Source organism: Cherax quadricarinatus, chromosome 20, assembly GCF_038502225.1.
Source record: "Cherax quadricarinatus isolate ZL_2023a chromosome 20, ASM3850222v1, whole genome shotgun sequence".
Classification (NCBI taxonomy): domain Eukaryota; kingdom Metazoa; phylum Arthropoda; class Malacostraca; order Decapoda; family Parastacidae; genus Cherax; species Cherax quadricarinatus.
In genome coordinates, this window is record NC_091311.1 from 31,158,865 (window position 1) to 31,180,069 (window position 21,205).

The 21,205-nt window shown below is 43.1% G+C and overlaps 1 protein-coding gene across 1 annotated transcript; it reads left to right on the plus strand.

Annotated features, from left to right (window-relative positions):
- The first annotated feature begins 17,299 nt into the window (after window positions 1-17,299).
- noc (no ocelli) lies at window positions 17,300-20,068 on the plus strand. Its single transcript, XM_053793408.2, has 2 exons — window positions 17,300-17,481; window positions 17,784-20,068. The coding sequence occupies exons 1-2, from the start codon at window positions 17,395-17,397 to the stop codon at window positions 19,149-19,151; spliced, it is 1,455 nt and encodes a 484-aa protein (XP_053649383.2). The 5' UTR covers window positions 17,300-17,394; the 3' UTR covers window positions 19,152-20,068.
- The last annotated feature ends 1,137 nt before the right edge of the window (window positions 20,069-21,205 follow it).

Here is a 21,205-nt window from a genome sequence, read left to right on the forward strand (position 1 = left end):
GCGTCTTTCTCTCTCCAGTTTACTCCTGCTCTTCTTCTTTCTTAGGGGAATATGCCTAGAACATGCTTCATCTGCCAGAAAGTTGATCCTTTCAAGGCACTAGTTTGGATCCACTGAGCTATTTTTTTTTTTTTGCTAAAACTTTCATTGGATTCAGTAATATTATATTTTATTTATTTTATATTTTTACTGTTCATGTCTATATCTCAAGTTTCTTGTATTTTCTCTTTTTAAGCAGAATCTTAAATAATACTTCCATATGTACTGTATCTAAATTTTGTGAACGTAAATGCCAGCACGTAAGTGAGTTTGTGTGTACTCACCTATATATGGTTGAGGGGTCGAGTCTCAGCTCCTGTGCCCGTGTGTGTGTGAGTGTGTTTAAGTTTTTCTATCAAGATAACAGTGTAATATTCCCCATTCCCCCCAATGTGTGGGGTAGAGCATCCATAGATATGGTAATTTCCAGGTAATGGTGATTGCAGCTTCGATGGAACGAAAACTTTGATGCTTCCATAGCTTCTGCACCCAAAGGAAATTCACCAATACCTACTGCATCCATACTATTACACCCACAGTTAAATGTTTAACGATATTCTCATTGCCTTAATGAAGTCTCTCACCTCAGGCTGACAGATTTCATTACTTCATGTTTGTACAGCAACATGTGTAATGGAATTAAGACAGGGAACCTCTTTCCCGTACCTCATGTATGCCATGGAGAGGGAGCCTGGACACGGATGTTATCCCACAGTCGCTAAAATCAATGGATATAGACCCTCTCTATAAAGGTGACAGCAAAGCAATAGCAAAGAATTATAGACCGACAGTTCTAGCGTCCCGCATACAAATATCTTCGAAAGAGTTCTATGTGGTATAAAAAAAAAAAAACACGGAACGGGTGGGGCTTGAACACATGGTTTACTCATAACCTTGTTATTACGATTTCGTAAATCTAATAATTATGATCGCCAACCACTTGGATTCCTAACAACTGCACAACCCAAAGGAGCATGGTTTTAGAGGAGGTCGCTCCTGCATCTAGCAACTTATCACATAGAGAAGGGTAACCACACACTGCGGGTGTAACCAATTTATATTTTTTAAATAAAAATAAGAAGTTGCCGCCCACCCCTGGAAGAGAAGGGCGTCGCCGTGGGCGTGCAGGAGGAGGTGGGCGGGGTGAGGGAACACGCTTGCCACCACCACCTTGTTCCTGCCAGCGTCGCCATCAGCCACAGTCCCTCTCTATCAGGCAGCATGGGCCCACCAGGGTCACAACCCACCACCGCGGACTCATGCCTCATTCTCGCCCTTATACCCACCTTCCACAAGAGCTGGAGTGTTTCGAGCCGGTCCAATGCTTGTTGATAATGACCCTAATATACTCGGGAGCTAAGGAGGGCAGAGGGAAAGGCGCAGGGACGTGGGTTTGCGCCGGCGTTGCTTGGAGCTGTGGTGGGTTGAGAGCCATCCATCTATGTGAGCTGTCCCGCCTGTCAGGGGCTCTGATTCATGGCACCCCCACCGCTCCCCCGCGACACCCAATACTTACACGCTCATACACACACGCATGCACGCACACACCGCACACACGTGTACGCACCCTGTCACCATGGACACATGCGTGCAAGCGTGATCGCCTATATATTGTGCACACGAATATTCTTGCATGCTCATTCTTGGACACTTTAAGCACATTGTTAGCAACTACGGTAGGTGGGTACACACACACACACACACACACACACACACACACACACACACACACACACACACACACACACGCGCGCCCACACACACACACACACACACACACACACACACACACACACACACACACACACACACACATTCACCTGATCAATCATGTTATGGAACATGAACAAGTGCAGTGGTATGTAACGAGGCAAGTTTCAGTGCTACTTCAGGTAGCACTGAAACTTGCCTCGTGTGTGTGTGTGACATTTGCCTTATTGTGTTCTTTGAAAAAGGTCGGTCGACATAATTACTCCTAGGTCTTTCACGTGTTCCTTTCGTTCTGTTTGATAGTCCGGGGTCACCACCCCTCGGCCCGGTCCCAGACCAAGTCTCGTGGTTGCTGGCCTGATCGATCGAACTGTTGGTGTCCGCCACACATACAGTCCAGCTGATCAGGAACTTACTTCAGGAATTTATCTAGTATCATCTTGATGACTTAGATTTTTGTTTGTAATTCCCCTTATGTATGGAGGGAGGGCGCTGATACATCTAGGCCCCCTTACACTGACTGAGATCTCTCAGTGTGCTAATCGCTCTTCTCCTTTTTATTGGATGCATTTTGCACCATCTGTAAAGTCTCTTGCTTTCATAATGAGCGATTTCAGTGTGCAGGTTTGGGACAGAATCCCAATTATATTACAAACAATACAATACAAGGAATTTTAAGTGTCCCCAGTAGTCCAGATGCTTGACTGAATTTATAAGGATATTTAAGGTTATCTGTACATTTTCCTCTTCTGCAATTTCTTCTGCCTTTCAGGAGACCCATCAGAATACTATATAGTATTTCAACATGGAGAGAAAAAGTGATTGGAATAAAATAATCATTGTCTCAGCAGTTCTTGCTTTGAATGTTATAGTTACCCAGCCTATTATTTGTCTTGCAGATGCATTAACACTGATATGATCATTGAATGTGAGATCTTGTGACATTTTCACTGTCTAGTTTCCACACTGAATTTCCGCCCTATAGAATAATTCGAGTTTGTTTTGAACACCTAATGGGATCGAGGAAGACGTGCCTTGTATGGGCCATTAGGCCTGCTACAGTGTTCCTCCTTACGTTCTTATGAGAGGCTAAGGTAATTGAGCATGAAGATAGTAAGGAAGAAATGACAATGAACAAAATACTCAAAGGAACTGACAGAGTTGACAGATACAAGCACTATTTCAGATGAATAAACAGAGCTACATTAGAAAGTTGAAGACATAGTTAAGTCATAAGACGGTGTCGAGGAAGTTCTTCAGGCTTAGGGTGGTGAGGAAGTGGAATAATCTGAACGAAGTAGTGGAGGCAGGTTCCATACTGAGTTCTGAGAATAAGAATGATAGGAAGAGCGAGGGAAGGAGGGAGTGAATCTGGCAACCGATAAGTTAAAATGCAGAAGGGGCGGGGCCAGGAGCTGTGAAACGGTCCCTGTAACCACATATAAGTGAACACACACACACACACACACACACACACACACACACACACACACACAGCACGGTATGCACCACCTGCTTGGAACCCACACTTGATCAAGCACGTCAAGAAATTAGAGAAAGTGCAAAGGTTTACGACAAGGTTAGTTCCAGAGCTAAGGGGAATGTCCTACGAAGAAAGGTTAAGGGAAATCGGCCTGACGACACTGGAGGACAGGAGGGTTAGGGGAGACATGATAACGACATAAAAATACTGAGTGGAATAGACAAGGTGGACATAGACAGGATGCTCCAGAGAGAAGACACAGAAACAAGGGGTCACAATTAGAAGTTGAAGATCCAGATGAGTCAAAGGGATGTTAGCAAGTATTTCTTTAGTCACAGAGTTGTCAGGAAGTGGAATAGCCTAGGAAGTGAGGTAGTGGAGGCAGGAACCATGCATAGCTTTAAGATGAGGTATGATAAAGCTCATGGAGCAGGGTGAGAGAGAGGACCTAGTAGCACTCTGTGAAGAGGCGGGGCCAGGAGCTGAGTCTCGACCTCTGCAACCACAATTAGGTGAGTAATTAGGTGAGTACACACACACACACACACACACACACACACACACACACACACACACACACACATACACACACAAGATTCTCGAGACACCTTTTCTACTGGTCTCAACGCGCAGGTAGCCACACAAACACCCTTGGTCACGTCCTGCACATACCTGCTACACATGCGACTGTGCGTCTTAAAAAAACACACCCAAACACACAAACAGACACACACACACACACACACACACACACACACACACACACACTCACTCGATCCCTGCAACCACAAATAGGCGAGTACAAATAGGTGAGTACAAATAGGTGAGTACACGGAACCAGGAGGTGTGAATCGACCCTACAACCATATACAGGTGATTACAAAAAGCAACAGATAGAATTTGCTGACCCAACGTTCCTGTCATATATATATATATATATATATATATATATATATATATATATATATATATATATATATATATATATATAAATATATATATATATATATATATATATATATATATATATATATATATATATATATATATATATATATATATATATATATATATCGTGCCGAATATGTAAAACTTCCGATCTTGGCTTAAATAGCAACGCTCATCTTCCCATATAAGACAAGCGAAAATTTGTGTATGCAATAATTTCGCAAAAATCGTTCAGAACCTAACGAAAAAAAATATATTTCACTGTGTTTGTTTAGTATTAAATTATTGTAAACTTATCTAAAATATATTTAGTTGGATTAGTCTAAAATAAATTGTTCTTGTTATAATAAGGTTAGGTAAGTTTTCTAAGGTTCTTTTGGTGCAAAATTAAAAAATTTTACATTAACGTTAATGAAAAAAATATATCTTTAAACGTATAAGAGAAAATTTTAGAAAAAAATAAAATTTAAATGAGTTCTTGCTAACTGACCAGTTTTACATATTCGGCACGACATTTATATATATATATATATATATATATATATATATATATATATATATATATATATATATATATATATATATATATATATATATATATATATATATATATATAAACACATAATGGCACTGTCTTCTAGCCACTACCCTTCCCCTACCTGGAGTCCACCTGGAGGGAGTTTCGAGAGTCAACAGACCCGAGATCCTGTCCATGACCAGGCCTCAGGGTGGATCAGAGCCTAATTAACCAGGCTGTTACTGCTGGCATTAGCAATTCAACGTACGAACCACAGCCCGGTTGGTCAGGCAATGACTTTAGCAATCTGTCCAGTTTTCTCTTACCTGGATTACCTTTAGCAATCTGTCCAGTTTTCTCTTACCTGGATTACCTGGAGGACATATATTTTTAATCACCCTTATGCATGTTGGGAGGCTGTTGAGCAGCCTTGGGCCCCTGACACTTATCGTGTTTTCTCTGAGTGCACTCATGGCAGCCTTGTTTTACATTTACGGAGATTTTTCCGAGCCATGACTTATTTTTTTTTTTTTAGCTTATCTGGTTTATTTTGTATCGTCTTCCTGGGAGTTATTGTTTCATTTTACTAACCCATTAGCATCAAAAATGGAAAAAAATCCCCAAAACAGGAATAAGTTGCATACGTTGGACTGCGGGCAGCGGGCACTAACAATTTGATGGACCAGGCCAGCAACCATGAGGCCTGGGCTGGGACCGGGCAGTGGGGGCGGTGACCTCCGGAAGCGATCCATTGAAACTCCTGGCAACGAAATCTCTCTGTGTATATTTACTTCCCAATGGGGAAGTGAAACGAAATTCTTCCTCTGTAAGCCATGTGTCGTAAGAGGCGACTAAAATGCCGGGAGCAAGGGGCTAGTAACCCTGTCTCCTGCATAAATTTCTTTATTTAAAAAGAGAAACTTTCGCTTTTCTTTTTTGGGGCACCCTGCCTTGGTGGGATACGGCCGGTTTGTTGAAAGAAGAAAGAAGATACGTGAGTATGTACACTGAGTGTTAAACACCTACCGGAGTATATGCACCGAATGATATTCACTTTCTGATATATATACTTGTATTTACGTTATTTATATATGTCCATATAACTATCTTATCCAGTTCAGTCTTACAAGAGTGTCTTATATTCGAATTCGGGACCACACACCAGTTTTGTCTCTGGGATTAGTAATTGGCAAGTTGCTAAATGCCTGTTAATTCTGAATGGGAATGGAGATTGCCTTTGAGCTGCAACGTGGAAGTTATTTACATAAATGAATAGATAATCCGAATGAAGCTTACTAAGCTATATTTATTGAAATGAACTCATTATGTCGTCATTATGTTATTCGTACTGAGGTACGACTGGATGATCTTGATTCTGTCAGACCCACACGGTTCACCCACACTTCTACATCCATACCCATATATCCACCACTTGGCTAGCTGATGCTAAAGGTTCTACAGCCGCTTGCTTATTGTTCATCCGAACATAAGAAAGAAGGAACACTGCAGCAGGCCTACTGGCCCATGCGAGACAGGTCCAATTCTCCCACCGGCTTAAGCCAATGCCTTAACCTAGTCAGGTCAGTCCCATTCACTTAAGGGAGGAGAACGGCACCTGACCTAGTAGCACAAGCTTGTCAGGTCCAACTCACACCCACCTACACCCACTCATGTATTTATCCAACCTGTTTTTAAAACTGCACAATGTTTTAGCTTCTATGACTGTACTCGGGAGTTTGTTCCACTCATCCACAACTCTATTACCAAACCAGTGCTTTCCTATATCCTTCCTGAATCTGAATTTTTCCAACTTATCTATCCTCACAGGGAAGATTTCTGATACATGGGATCAACTTTGTTTGGTATGTTTGGTGTTTGCAATCCATACCCAAGTTTCCGATCCATACCTGGAGGTTACCTGGAGGTTATTCCGGGGATCAACGTCCCCGCGGCCCGGTCCATGACCAGGCCTCCCGATGGATAAGGGCCTTTTATAGACAATCCTAGCTGCTGCATTTCCTACAACCCCCCACCTCCCACTAAAACCGACCATCCACCGCTCACGCATACAACCCACCCTCCCCCACAAATACCCACATCCACAACCCACTACCTGCACTCACCCATACCCAGCACCTGCCACTACCACACGTATCACTCACAACCTACCCTCACCACCAACCCGCCAAAGCTCACAAGTCACCCCCACCACAGCTCACCACTCACCCTCTACCCCCACCACCAACCCACCACAGCTCACCACTCACCCTCTACCCCCACCACCAACCCACCACAGCTCACCACTTACTCTCTACCCTCACCACCAACCCGACACAGCTCACCACTCACCCTCTACCCCCACCACCAGTCCACCACAGCTCACCACTCACCCTCTACCCCCAACCCACCACAGCTCACCACTCACCCTCTACCCTTACCACCAACCCACCACAGCTCACCACTCACCCTCTACCCCTACCACCAACCCACCACAGCTCACCACTCATCACCTACCTCACAATTCACCCAGTACCGTCACTAACTCACCCACAATAACAATTGTCACATCCATCACAGATGTTCAAGGCATTACTGAAGGTGGTGCCATCAGTGGTCAATTGTTACTGAAAGGTTCGCAAAGCCGCTAACAAAGACAACAAGGAAAGAAGAGCAACAAAGACAGCTTGAGACAGCACTAACAAAAGAGAGGCAACTACGATGTTGAAATAGAGAACCATGGTTTGTACTCTTCATCTGGTGCTATAAAGCCTCTTATTGTACACTTGCAAACATGAAATATGCATGGTGTGTGTGTGTGTGTGTGTGTGTGTGTGTGTGTGTGTGTGTGTGTGTGTGTGTGTGTGTGTGTGTGTGTGTACTCACCTAGTTGAGGTTGCGGGGGTCGAGTCCGAGCTCCTGGCATTGCCTCTTCACTGATCGCTACTAGGTCACTCTCCCTGAGCCGTGAGCTTTATCATACCTCTGCTTAAAGCTATGTATGGATCCTGCCTCCACTACATCGCTTCCCAAACTATTCCACTTACTGACTACTCTGTGGCTGAAGAAATACTTCCTAACATCCCTGTGATTCATCTGTGTCTTCAGCTTCCAACTGTGTCCCCTTGTTACTGTGTCCAATCTCTGGAACATCCTGTCTTTGTCCACCTTGTCAATTCCTCTCAGTATTTTGTATGTCGTTATCATGTCCCCCCCTATCTCTCCTGTCCTCCAGTGTCGTCAGGTTGATTTCCCTTAACCTCTCCTCGTAGGACATACCTCTTAGCTCTGGGACTAGTCTTGTTGCAAACCTTTGCACTTTCTCTAGTTTCTTCACGTGCTTGGCTAGGTGTGGGTTCCAAACTGGTGCCGCATACTCCAATATGGGCCTAACGTACACGGTGTACAGGGTCCTGAATGATTCCTTATTAAGATGTCGGAATGCTGTTCTGAGGTTTGCTAGGCGCCCATATGCTGCAGCAGTTATTTGGTTGATGTGCGCTTCAGGAGATGTGCCTGGTGTTATACTCACCCCAAGATCTTTTTCCTTGAGTGAGGTTTGTAGTCTCTGACCCCCTAGACTGTACTCCGTCTGCGGCCTTCTTTGCCCTTCCCCAATCTTCATGACTTTGCACTTGGTGGGATTGAACTCCAGGAGCCAATTGCTGGACCAGGTCTGCAGCCTGTCCAGATCCCTTTGTAGTTCTGCCTGGTCTTCGATCGAGTGAATTCTTCTCATCAACTTCACGTCATCTGCAAACAGGGACACCTCAGAGTCTATTCCTTCCGTCATGTCGTTCACAAATACCAGAAACAGCACTGGTCCTAGGACTGACCCCTGCGGGACCCCGCTGGTCACAGGTGCCCACTCTGACACCTCGCCACGTACCATGACTCGCTGCTGTCTTCCTGACAAGTATTCCCTGATCCATTGTAGTGCCTTCCCTGTTATCCCTGCTTGGTCCTCCAGTTTTTTGCACCAATCTCTTGTGTGGAACTGTGTCAAACGCCTTCTTGCAGTCCAAGAAAATGCAATCCACCCACCCCTCTCTCTCTTGTCTTACTGCTGTCACCATGTCATAGAACTCCAGTAGGTTTGTGACACAGGATTTCCCGTCCCTGAAATCATGTTGGCTGCTGTTGATGAGATCATTCCTTTCTAGGTGTTCCACCACTCTTCTCCTGATAATCTTCTCCATGATTTTGCATACTATACATGTCAGTGACACTGGTCTGTAGTTTAATGCTTCATGTCTGTCTCCTTTTTTAAAGATTGGGACTACATTTGCTGTCTTCCATGCCTCAGGCAATCTCCCTGTTTCGATAGATGTATTGAATATTGTTGTTAGGGGTACACATAGCGCCTCTGCTCCCTCTCTCAATACCCATGGGGAGATGTTATCTGGCCCCATTGCCTTTGAGGTATCTAGCTCACTCAGAAGCCTCTTCACTTCTTCCTCGGTTGTGTGCACTGTGTCCAGCACTTGGTGGTGTGCCCCACCTCTCCGTCTTTCTGGAGTCCCTTCTGTCTCCTCTGTGAACACTTCTTTGAATCTCTTGTTGAGTTCTTCACATACTTCACGGTCATTTCTTGTTGTCTCTCCTCCTTCCTTCCTTAGCCTGATTACCTGGTCCTTGACTGTTGTTTTCCTCCTGATGTGGCTGTACAACAGTTTCGGGTCAGATTTGGCTTTCGCTGCTATGTCATTTTCATATTGTCTTTGGGCCTCCCTTCTTATCTGTGCATATTCGTTTCTGGCTCTACGACTGTTCTCCTTATTCTCCTGGGTCCTTTGCCTTCTATATTTCTTCCATTCCCTAGCACACTTGGTTTTTGCCTCCCTGCACCTTTGGGTAAACCATGGGCTCATCCTGGCTTTTTCATTAATCCTGTTACCCTTGGGTACAAACCTCTCCTCAGCCTCCTTGCATTTTGTTGCTACATATTCCATCATCTCATTAACTGGCTTCCCTGCCAGTTCTCTGTCCCACTGAACCCCGTTCAGGTAGTTCCTCATTCCTGTGTAGTCCCCTTTCTTGTAGTTTGGCTTCATTCGTCCTGGCCTTCCTGCTTCTCCCTCCACTTGTAACTCTACTGTGTATTCGAAGCTTAAAACCACATGGTCACTGGCCCCAAGGGGTCTTTCATATGTGATGTCCTCGATATCTGCACTACTCAAGGTGAATACTAAGTCCAGCCTTGCTGGTTCATCCTCTCCTCTCTCTCTTGTAGTGTCCCTTACGTGTTGGCACATGAAGTTTTCCAGTACCACCTCCATCATCTTAGCCCTCCATGTATCTTGGCCCCCATGTGGGTCCAAGTTCTCCCAATCGATCTCCTTGTGGTTAAAGTCACCCATGATCAGGAGCTTTGCTCTGCATGCATGAGCTCTTCTGGCCACTCTAGCCAGTGTGTCAACCATCGCTCTATTGCTCTCGTCGTACTCTTGCCTTGGCCTCCTGCTGTTCTGTGGTGGGTTATACATCACTGCTATTACCACCTTGGGACCTCCAGAGTGAAGTGTTCCCACTATGTAATCACTTTCTTCTCCGCTGTCTCCTCTCTCCAGCTCATCAAAATTCCTGCGATTTTTGATCAGCAAGTGTATGTGTGTGTGTGTGTGTGTGTGTGTGTGTGTGTGTGTGTGTGTGTGTGTGTGTGTGTGTGTGTGTGTGTGTGTGTGTGTGTGTATGTGTGTGCGTGCGTGCAGTTCGATGCTCGTCTTCTGGCCCCACTAATACTACAACTTTCAACATTATTGGTTCCAGGGTTACAGCACTCTCTCATATAACTCATCCCACATATTTATATCCACAAACTTACAAATTATAATGAAATCTCCGACTGATGAAACACTTAACCACAAGTCTCTGGATATTCGTCAATTCATATAAAATCGCTCTGCCAAGAATTCTCACTACCACAGACCTTCCTGTCTCCCCCAAGACTTCCTCAACTTCTCGCCCATACGATGATGAGCAGCGGAATTACTTTTAGGGGTTTCTCGTCATTAATATTAGCCTCATTATCTGTTGCATTATCTGTTCATGTTGCGTGTCTCAATCTTCAATCTATATATATATATATATATATATATATATATCTTTCACAGTGGTTGTTTTGCATATATATATATATATATATATATATATATATATATATATATATATATATATATATATATATATATATATATATATATATTTATATATATATATATATATATTATACGTGACTTCCCGTCATGTGGATCCCCACATGACAGGAAGTCATGTGGGGATCCACTCTTTAGCTGGAACAATATGTCTGAGGCATCTACGCCACCTCGGAACTGTTTTGGAATAATAATAATAATAATAATAATAATAATAATAATAATAATAAATGATAATAATAATAATAATTGATTAAATAACGACAACAATAATAATAATAATAATATTAAATGATTAAATAATGACAATAATAATAAAAATTTCGAATGAAAATACAATAATAAATATAATAATCAATAATAAAAATATACGTAAAAGTTCTGTATTAATTGGAAGACGTGTGGTATATTTTTCAATACTAAGCCAAACTTTTTATAAATAAATAATCGCTGTCAGCTTAATTTTTCCTATTGTCGTGTACTTGAGGTATGGCAGTTTGTCTCCATGATAAGTTATGGTGTTTTATCATGGAAGCTGTTGGTCAAGATGAAGGATGGAGGGAGGGAGGGAGTGGAACGGCAGGGTGGGACGGCAGGGTTGGTGAATTAGGGAGGGCAGGGGAGTGAGGGAAGGGAAGGTCAGCCTCCCTGGAGAGTAACAACCATGGTTGTCATATCACAAACACCACAGACCGTCAACACCTCCCTCCAGCATATCCACTTCTCTCTCTCTCTCTCTCTCTCTCTCTCTCTCTCTCTCTCTCTCCCTCACGGTGACTATTAGGGAAGGAAGAAATGGTGTTGGCGGCACGGCAAGGTGGTGAGGAGGTGGTCCTGGCTTGGTAGACGACCCTTGGTGATGGTGGGTGGAGGAGTAGTACGAAAGTGCATTACATAAGGAAGGAGCACTGCTGCAGGCCTACTGGCCCAAGCTAAGCAGGTCCCCCATTCGCTTACCCACACCCACTCATATTCTTGTCTAACCTATTTTTGTAGCTACACAAGGAACGAGCTTCAATGACTCGGCTCAAGAGTTTGTTCCACTCGCGGCCAGCAGTAACAGCCTAGTTGATCAGGCCCTGATCCATCGGGAGGCCTGGTCATGGACCGGGCCGCGGGGGCGTTGATCCCCGGAATAACCTCCAGGTAACCTCCAGGTAATCAACAACCTGTTACCAAACCAGTGGTTTCCTATATCATTTATTATTATTATTATTATTATTATTATTATTATTATTATTATTATTATTATTATTTATTAGCATAAGTATTAGTAATATTTTCCTTTCTTCTTATTACACTCAGCGGCCACTTTATTAGGTACACCCTTCTAGTCTTAGGTAGGGTCTTCCTTTACCCCCAGAACAGCTTACGTTAATCGTGGCATGGATACAACAAGGTGCTAGAAATATTCCTAAGAGATCCTGAGCCATGTTGACATGATAGCATCACGCACTTGCTACAGGTTCCTGGGCCGCACATTCATGTTGCGAATCTCCCGATCTACCACATCTGACCATATCATCTGCGTGTTGCATCAGAAATGGCGATTCATCATACCAGACCATGTTTTCCAATCTTCAACTGGCCAACCTTGTGAGCCAGTGCCCTGTAGCCTCAGTTTCTTGCACTCAACCGACAGGAGTGGAATCCGGTGTGGTCTTCTGCTCTGCTGTAGCTCATCCACTTCAAGGTTTGGCGTGTCGTGCATTCAGAGATGCTCTTTGCACTCCACTGTTGTAAGGCGTAGTTATTCAAGTTGATGTCGCTTTCCTGTCAGCTTGAACCAGTCTGGCCATTCTCCTCAGACTTCTCTCATTCACAAGACATTTTCGCCGATAAAATTGCCGCTCGATAGATGATTTGTGTTTTTCACACCATTCTCTGTAAACTCTAGAACTGTTGTGTGTGAACATCCCAGAGGATCTGTCGTTTCTGTGATACTCAGACCCCACTGTCTGGCACCAACAATCATTCCATGGTCAAAGTCATATTTCTTCCCCCCACTGATGTCCGGTCCGAGGAACAACTGAACCGATAATAGCTGATTAGATACGTACCTGGTGTACGTACCTGGAGGGTAATAAAATATTTAATCAGCCAATCACTTGGAAGCACCTCAGTGCCTAAAATTTTGCATGCATAGTCTAAACGTTCGGTTGCTGTTCAGACCAAACATCAGAATAGGGAAGTTTATATATATATATATATATATATATATATATATATATATATATATATATATATATATATATATATATCCTAGGTAGTAAGTTAGTAGACAGCAGCCGCCCAGGGAGGTACTACCGTCCTGCCAAGTGAGTGTAAAACGAAAGCCTGTAATTGTTTTACATGATGGTAGGATTGCTGGTGTCCATTTTTCTGTCTCATAAACATGCAAGGTTTCAGGTACGTCTTGCTACTTCTGCTTATACTTAGGTCACACTACACATATATGTACAAGCATATATATACACACCCTTCTGGGTTTTCTTCTATTTTCTTACTAGTTCTTGTTCTTGTTTATTTCCTCTTATCTCCATGGGGAAGTGGAACAGAATTCTTCCTCCGTAAGCCATGCGTGTTGTAAGAAGCGACTAAAATGCCGGGAGCAAGGGGCTAGTAACCCCTTCTCCTGTATAAATTACTAAATTTAAAAAGGGAAACTTTCGTTTTTCTTTTTAGGCCACCTGGGATGCGGCCGGTTTGTTGAAAGAAGATATATATATATATATATATATATATATATATATATATATATATATATATATATATATATATATATATATATTTTGTTTTTTTCAACAAGTCGGCCGTCTCCCACCGAGGCAGGGTGCCTGGAAGTTACCTGGAGGTTACCTGGAGGTTATTCCGGGGATCAACGCCCCCGCGGCCCGGTCCATGACCAGGCCTCCCGATGGATCAGGTCCTCATCAACTAGGCTGTTACTGCTGGCCGCACGCAGTCCAACGTACGAGCCACAGCCCGGCTGATCCGGCACTGACTTTAGGTATCTGTCCAGCTCTCTCTTGAAGGCAGCCAGGGGTTTATTGGCAATTTCCCTAATGCTTGATGGGAGGCTGTTGAACAGTCTTGGGCCCCGGACACTTATGGTGTTTTCCCTTAGTGTACCAATGGTACCCCTACTTTTTATTGGGTGCATTTTGCATCGCCTGCCCAGTCTTTTACTTTCGTAGGGAGTGATTTCTATGTGCAGATTTGGGACCATTCCTTCCAAGATTTTCCAAGTGTAGATTATGATATATCTCTCCCTCCTGCGTTCCAACGAGTACAAGTCAAGTGCTTCCAAGCGTTCCCAGTAGTTAAGGTGCTTGACAGAACTTATACGTGCAGTATAAACTGCCAATATCTCAAACCCCTCCTTTGGAGTGCAGGCATTGTACTTCACATTTCCAGGACTCAAGTCCGGTTATATAAAATAACCGGTTGGTGGACAGCAACCACCCAGGGAGGTACTACCTTTCTGTCAAGTGAGTGTAAAACGAAAGCCTGTAATTGTTTTATGTGATGGTAGGATTGTTGGTGTCTTTTGTCTGTCTCATAAATATACAAGATTACAGGTACGTCTTACTACTTCTACTTACACTTAGGTCACACTACACGTTTATTTATACACACTCATCTGAGTTTTCTTTGATTTCATCTTAGGTCTTGTTCTAATTACTTTTTCTTTTATATCCGTGGGGAAGTGGAATAAGAATCTTTTCTCCGTAAGCCATGCGTGTTATAAAAGCCGGGAATAATGGGCTAGTAACCCCTTTTCCTTTAATAATTACTAAAAAGAATAATAATAAGAAATATATATATATATATATATATAATATATATATATATATATATATATATATATATATATATATATATATATATATATATATATATATATATATTATATATATATATTCACGCTGGCCGTCTCCTACCTAGGCAGGGTGACCCAAAAAAGAAACACGTTCACCATCATTGTCGCATAATCACGATCTATGCAGAGACCCGCAGATTTGACATCAGATATCACTTCAAACAGCCAATATCCCAAACCCCTCCTTTAAAGTGCAGGCATTGTACATCCCACTTCCAGGACTCAAGTCCGGCCGACTGGTTTTCCTGAATCCCTTCACAAAATATTATCCTGCTCACAATCCAACAGCTCGTTAATTCTCAAAAACCATTCGTCTCCGTTTATTTCAATCAAACATGTTCACACATGCCTGCTGCTTGTCCAGTCCTCTTGCAGACAAAACCTTTTTTACCCCCTCCCTCCATCCTCTCCTAGGACGACCCCCTACCCCTCCTCCCTTCCATTACAGATTTATATACACGCTCGAAGTCATTCTATTTTGCTCTATCCTCTCTAAAAAACCTCAAGAACCCCTCCTCAGCCCTCTGAATAATACTTTTAGTAACTCTACATCTCCTAATTTCTAAACTACGAATTTTCTGTATATATATATATATATATATATATATATATATATATATATATATATATATATATATATATATATATATATATATATATATATATATGCAATAAGATCACAGTAAACAGGTGATTTCAGAATATGCAAAACAACCACTCTGAAAGAATAGAGAAATTCCAAGCGCTTTCGTGACTACTCACATTATCATAGTTCTTTGATAATGTGAGTAGTCACGAAAGCGCTTGGAATTTCTCTATTCTTTCAGAGTGGTTGTTTTGCATATATATATATATATATATATATATATATATATATATATATATATATATATATATATATATATATATAATCTCATCTGCAACACGCAGATGATAGGGTCAGGTGTGGTAGATCGGGAGATTCGCAACATGAATGTGCAGCCCAGGAACCTGTAGCAAGTGCGCGATGCTATCATGTCAACATGGCTCAGGATCTCTTAGGAATATTTCTAGCACCTTGTTGTATCCATGCCACGATGAATGTAGGCTGTTCTGGAGGTAAAGGAGGACCCTACCTAAGACTAGAAGGGTGTACCTAATAAAGTGGCCACTGAGTGTAATAATTATTTCTTCTCTTTTCAACACACCGGCCGTATCCCACCGAGGCAGGGTGGCCCAAAAGAAAAAACGAAAGTTTTTCTTTTTACATTTAGTAATATATACAGAGGAAGGGGTTACTAGCCCCTTTATCCCGGCATTTTAATCGCTTCTTACGACATGCATGGCATACGGAAGAAGAGCTCTGTTGCACTTCCCCAAGGAGATAAGTGGAAATAAACAAGAACAAGAACTAGTAAGAAAAATAAAAGAAAACCCAGAAGGGTATATATATATATATATATATATATATATATATATATATATATATATATATATATATATATATATATATGCTAGTATATGCTTGTGTAGCGTGGCTCAAATGTAAGTAGAAGTAGCAAAACGTACCTGAAATCTTGCGTGTCTTGCAATCCTACCATCACGTAAAGCAATTACAGGTTTTGGTGTATAATATATATATATATATATATATATATATATATATATATATATATATATATATATATATATTATATATATATAATGAAATCAGGAGAAGGTGTGGAGTTAATAAAATTATTAGTCAGAGGGCTGAAGAGGGGTTGTTGAGGTGGTTTGGTCATTTAGAGAGAATGAATCAAACTAGAATGACATGCAGAGTGTATAAATTTGTAGGGGAAGGAAGGGTAAGGGTCGTCCTCGAAAAGGTTGGAGGGAGGGGGGTAAAGGAGGTTTTATGGGCGAGGGGCTTGGACTTCCAACAAGCGTGCGTGAGCGTGTTAGATAGGAGTGAATGGAGACGAATGGTATTTGGGACCTGACGATCTGTTGGAGTGTGAGCAGGGTAATATTTAGTGAAGGGATTCAGGGAAACCGGTTATTTTCATATAGCCGGACTTGAGTCCTGGAAAAGGGAAGTACAATGCCTGCACTCTAAAGGAGGGGTTCAGGATATTGACAGTTTGGAGGGATATGTTGTGTATCTTTATAGGTATATGCTTCTAAGCTGTTGTGTTTTGAGCACCTCTGCAAAAACAGTGATTATGTGTGAGTGAGGTGAAAGTGTTGAATGATGATGAAAGTATTTTCTTTTTGGGGATTTTCTTTTTTTGGGTCACCCTGTCTCGGTGGGAGACGGCCGACTTGTTAAATATATCTATCTCTCTCTCTCTCATTTTAGAATCCTGTTATTAGTAAAAAGCTGAAATGACAATCTTGAAAGCTTTGGTGAAAATCCTGTTTTTTTATTTGTATCACGTTAGGTGTACAAAGTATATTTTCATATGATCGTCCGTCTGGCAGCGTTGTACTTGGTCTGGCCCATAGCAGTGTGTGGCGACAACGACGTCAGGGGTGCAGACTGTGACGTCACGACCTGGCTGGTTGGATCTCACGCGGCCAACCAACTGCTCAGTACCAGTAGAGAAACCATCGTGTTCGGACGTGGGGCTCATTGCTGCTTGTGCTGAAGTGCTGATTGTTTTTTTTATAAGGATCTAGTGCTCACAAAAATACTGTGCTAATGGTGGTTCTCGAGTCCAAAGGGATGTTGACTGCAGGCAGTAATCAATATTTACAACCGGATTACCTGTCTCCACTACCCACCACGGTAAGACACGCGTCTGTGGGTTTTCTCCATTTTTGGGACTTAGTACCATTCGTGTGTGTCGATTCCTCGCTAGTCGAAAGTCGTTTGACAAGTGTGATGCTTGTGCGAGATGTTGTGTCGATGTTAACATTACTGATCATGACTGACGAAAGCAAAATGTTTTGAATAATTTATTTTGTTAGTTTTTAGTTAAATTTCTGTTTGAGTTGAAAAGTTGAAAATCGTGTTCAAAATGTGTCTATTTACAATCGCCGCAACAGTACGGACGAGTGAATAACGAAAACCTTTCTCTTTTATTTCAGCTGGACGCCAAAAAATCCCCCCTCGCGCTGCTGGCGCAGACATGCTCGCAGATTGGAGCAGACTCCTCCAAACCTCTGCCTTCTGAGAAGAAGAAGGAAGAGGAGAAGAAGGAGAAGTCGACCCCCACACCGCTGGACAACACCAGACGCTCCCCGGCCTTCAAACCTTACGAGAGCGCCACCAAGAAGAACATGACGGAGGAGTCAGCGAGTGAGGAGAAGTCCCAGGGCAGGAAGACTCCTTCCAGTCAGCCCTCAAGCGCCAGGTCGCCCTCCAACTCGAGTAATGGCGGTGGCTCCTCGGCGGGACTGAGCAAGGAGGAGAGTGGCCGTCGCAGCATCGAAGCGAGTGCCACGTCTTCCGCCTCCACTACTCCCATCATCAGATCTGGCCTGGAGGTACTAGCCGGCCACCCCAAGGACGTGCCCCTGGGTACATACAGAACTGGTGTTCCTTCTCTGCTGCCCCCTGGCTACCCAGGCCTCGAATCACACCCTGCTCTGCGAGGTGCCCACCCAGGCCTGATGCCCGGCTTAGGCCTGCCAGGCCTACCCTCCACCCTGGCCTCCGTTTACCCTGGTGCCGCGGCTGCCGCCCTCTACTCATCTGCAGGTCTTCAGACCTCTGCCGCGCTCTCTCCCTCAATCCTGGCTTCGCCGTACCTGACATACACACGGGTTAAAACAGCAGGCGGTGGTGAGGCAGTAGTACCCGTGTGTCGGGATCCCTACTGCACTGGGTGTCCCTACTCCGTGCAGAACAACCATCTCCTACAGTCTGGCGGTGCCTGTCCTCCCTCGTGTACCCAGTGTGAGCAGGCTAAAGCTGCTCTCAGTGCCCTGCCTGGTCTCTCCTCCCTACCCTCGTCGTCACTAGTGCCAGCCAGCAGCATCCTGCCGCCTACCTCAGTGGCTGCGGCCGCTGCTGCCTCCCTCTACTCTCCTTCCGCCTCCTCCCTCCTCACAGGACCTCCCAGACCCTACGTGTGTAATTGGATAGCCGGAGACACGTACTGTGGCAAGCGCTTCTCCACCTCCGAGGAGTTGCTGCAGCATCTGAGGAGTCACACTAACATGACTGCAGACTCCACCTCCTTGAACCTCCTCTCCAGCCCCCTGCATGCCCATGCTGCCCTGCTGGGCTCCGCTCACTCTGCCCTCTCCAGGCCTGGTATGGCCTATCCTCCACCCGCCTTATCCCCGCTCACCGCCAGCAGGTATCACCCATATAACAAGCCTTCTCTCTCCGCGTCAGCCGCCCTCACACCTACTCTGCCAGGCCTATCCCCCTACGCTTCTGCTCTCTCGGCCTATCCTCCAGGCTACCCCTCGCCCTACGCTGGCCTGTACCCCAGGCCGCCTCTCTGATGTGCACTATCCTAAGCTAGTGATGCCTGCGGGAGACGTTCTCTCAGGTTTGCGGGGGAGGGGGAGATTGTGCTGGAAAATAAAAAAAAAAACTTAATATCAGGTGCTATAATCAAAAGACCTGCCCTAGAGGCGACTGTGCCAAAGCATCTGCAGTCAACAGCCAGTGATGTGGTGATAAGAGCCGTGGGCGGCTACGACGAGAGGATAGGCGATGTGGAACTCTTAGGGAGTGACGCGCCACTCTTGGCGCTGAGTCCGACCTCCGTCATCTCCACTCGCACAAAAATCTCGCCCTCTGAATTTATTAAAGAAAGGCGAAAGTCCGCAATTCACTAGGCGAATATTTTTGTGCATAATTATTTTATTTGTTTTTTGACTGTGATAGCCTAAGTTTGTACATAATATACTGTAAATATTTTCTCAGTGGTGAATATGTATATGAAAGTAATTTGGATTTATGCCTATTATTAAAATATATGAGTTTCCTAAGAGAAATCTCATGGTTTTGATTTACCTTGGAATGACTCTGCTGAAGATGTTAAGAGACACAGTGAAGGTAATGTGCTGTGTAAGACTTGGGCAACAAAGCTCCACAAAACTAACCAAAGTTTTCAAAGTTTCTTTTTATTTCAAGTCCAGAACCGTGATTCTGTCCTTAACATGTTTATAATTTGTTAAATACAAATGAAGAAATTGCACCAATGTTTCCCATATATGCTTTATTAAGAGTTGATGACTATTTTTCAAATGCTTAAACTTTAATTGTTCTGTTGTGCACAAGGAACATATCTAGTCTGCTCAACTTGAGAAATATGTGCAACTTTCTATGTACCTTAAATTTCAATTTACCACTGCTATTCTCCACAAATATATATCTATATTAATTGCACGCAATAAAGAAAACAAAAGTCAGACTTATTGGTTTTATTGCTTAACACTGAGAAGGGATGTCAGGGTGGGGATGCCAGCTGCCTGAATTTATTGCTGTATTGTGTTTAAGAATCTATATTTTATATACAGTCATAATTAAGGGGACGATATAAAGTCGTCACATTCGCGGATAGTCATCGCTGTGTGTCATCAAGGTGATGATGCTGTCGTTAGTCGTAGTCATCGCTGTCAAGGTGATGGCATAGTCATCCATGTCTTAAAAAGGCAAATCCGGTGTCATCAAGAGGATACATATGAAAGTTTTGTGTCGTATCTTGTTTGCCAGAAAAGTGGTTGAGTTGCAAACGAGGCCAAGAAGTAATTTTTTGAGTGTTCACGACAGCTTTATCATAGATAATGCTGTGGTATACTACATATTTAAAGGTGTAAATGAGGTTCAACACTATCATCGTACCTACATAAATCTACGTAGTAAAACTATATAGAGAAGAAACTACTAATATTGACAAGGAAAATCACGGTCTCAAACATCGCATTTGATAAAATAACTTATATAAGCAAAATTTTTATCTGATATGTACAGAATGATGCATTCGTAGTTAAATAAACATTAGTGAGACTTTAGAACTGTAGCGCAGAGTTGTATATACAGCTAAACCCATCACTCCCCTCAAGGGAGGTTCCTTGATGCCGGTGATTGGCTCTTGATTCAAGAAATTAGATCTGTCCTTCCCTTTACAGATCGGACCCAATTGTCTCCCATTTCCAAGACGTTGTACGACCCCTACGGGTTTAACGGCTCCCCATAAATATAATACACTTGTCGCTAGTAGTGGCAGGTGCTGCAGACTAGTCTAAGAGCAGCTATGACATAACAAAAACGAACGTGCAAAGAGAATCAGATAAAAATACTGCCCTATGTTGACTGCGGCTGGACCTGGGAATAGAGACAATATACTGGGTTCAAATCTGAACACTGCTACACATATAGTGAATAATACACAATTTAACCGTTTATGGCACCTGAGAAGTTTCGGCCAGCAAGGATTGATAAATTCTCTGGTGGACGAAAAGTCTCACTGTATATAAACAGTATATCGTCATATTCACTTGTGGAAATATATTACCAGTGATAATCTCTATTAAACAAACATCACATA

Excerpts from the sequence above, each read along its gene's own strand:
- noc (XM_053793408.2), top strand. The coding sequence starts at position 17,395 with ATGGTGGTTCTCGAGTCCAAAGGGATGTTGACTGCAGGCAGTAATCAA. Across the intron at positions 17,482-17,783 it reads TGTCTCCACTACCCACCACG|CTGGACGCCAAAAAATCCCC; the intron begins GTAAGACACGCG and ends CTTTTATTTCAG.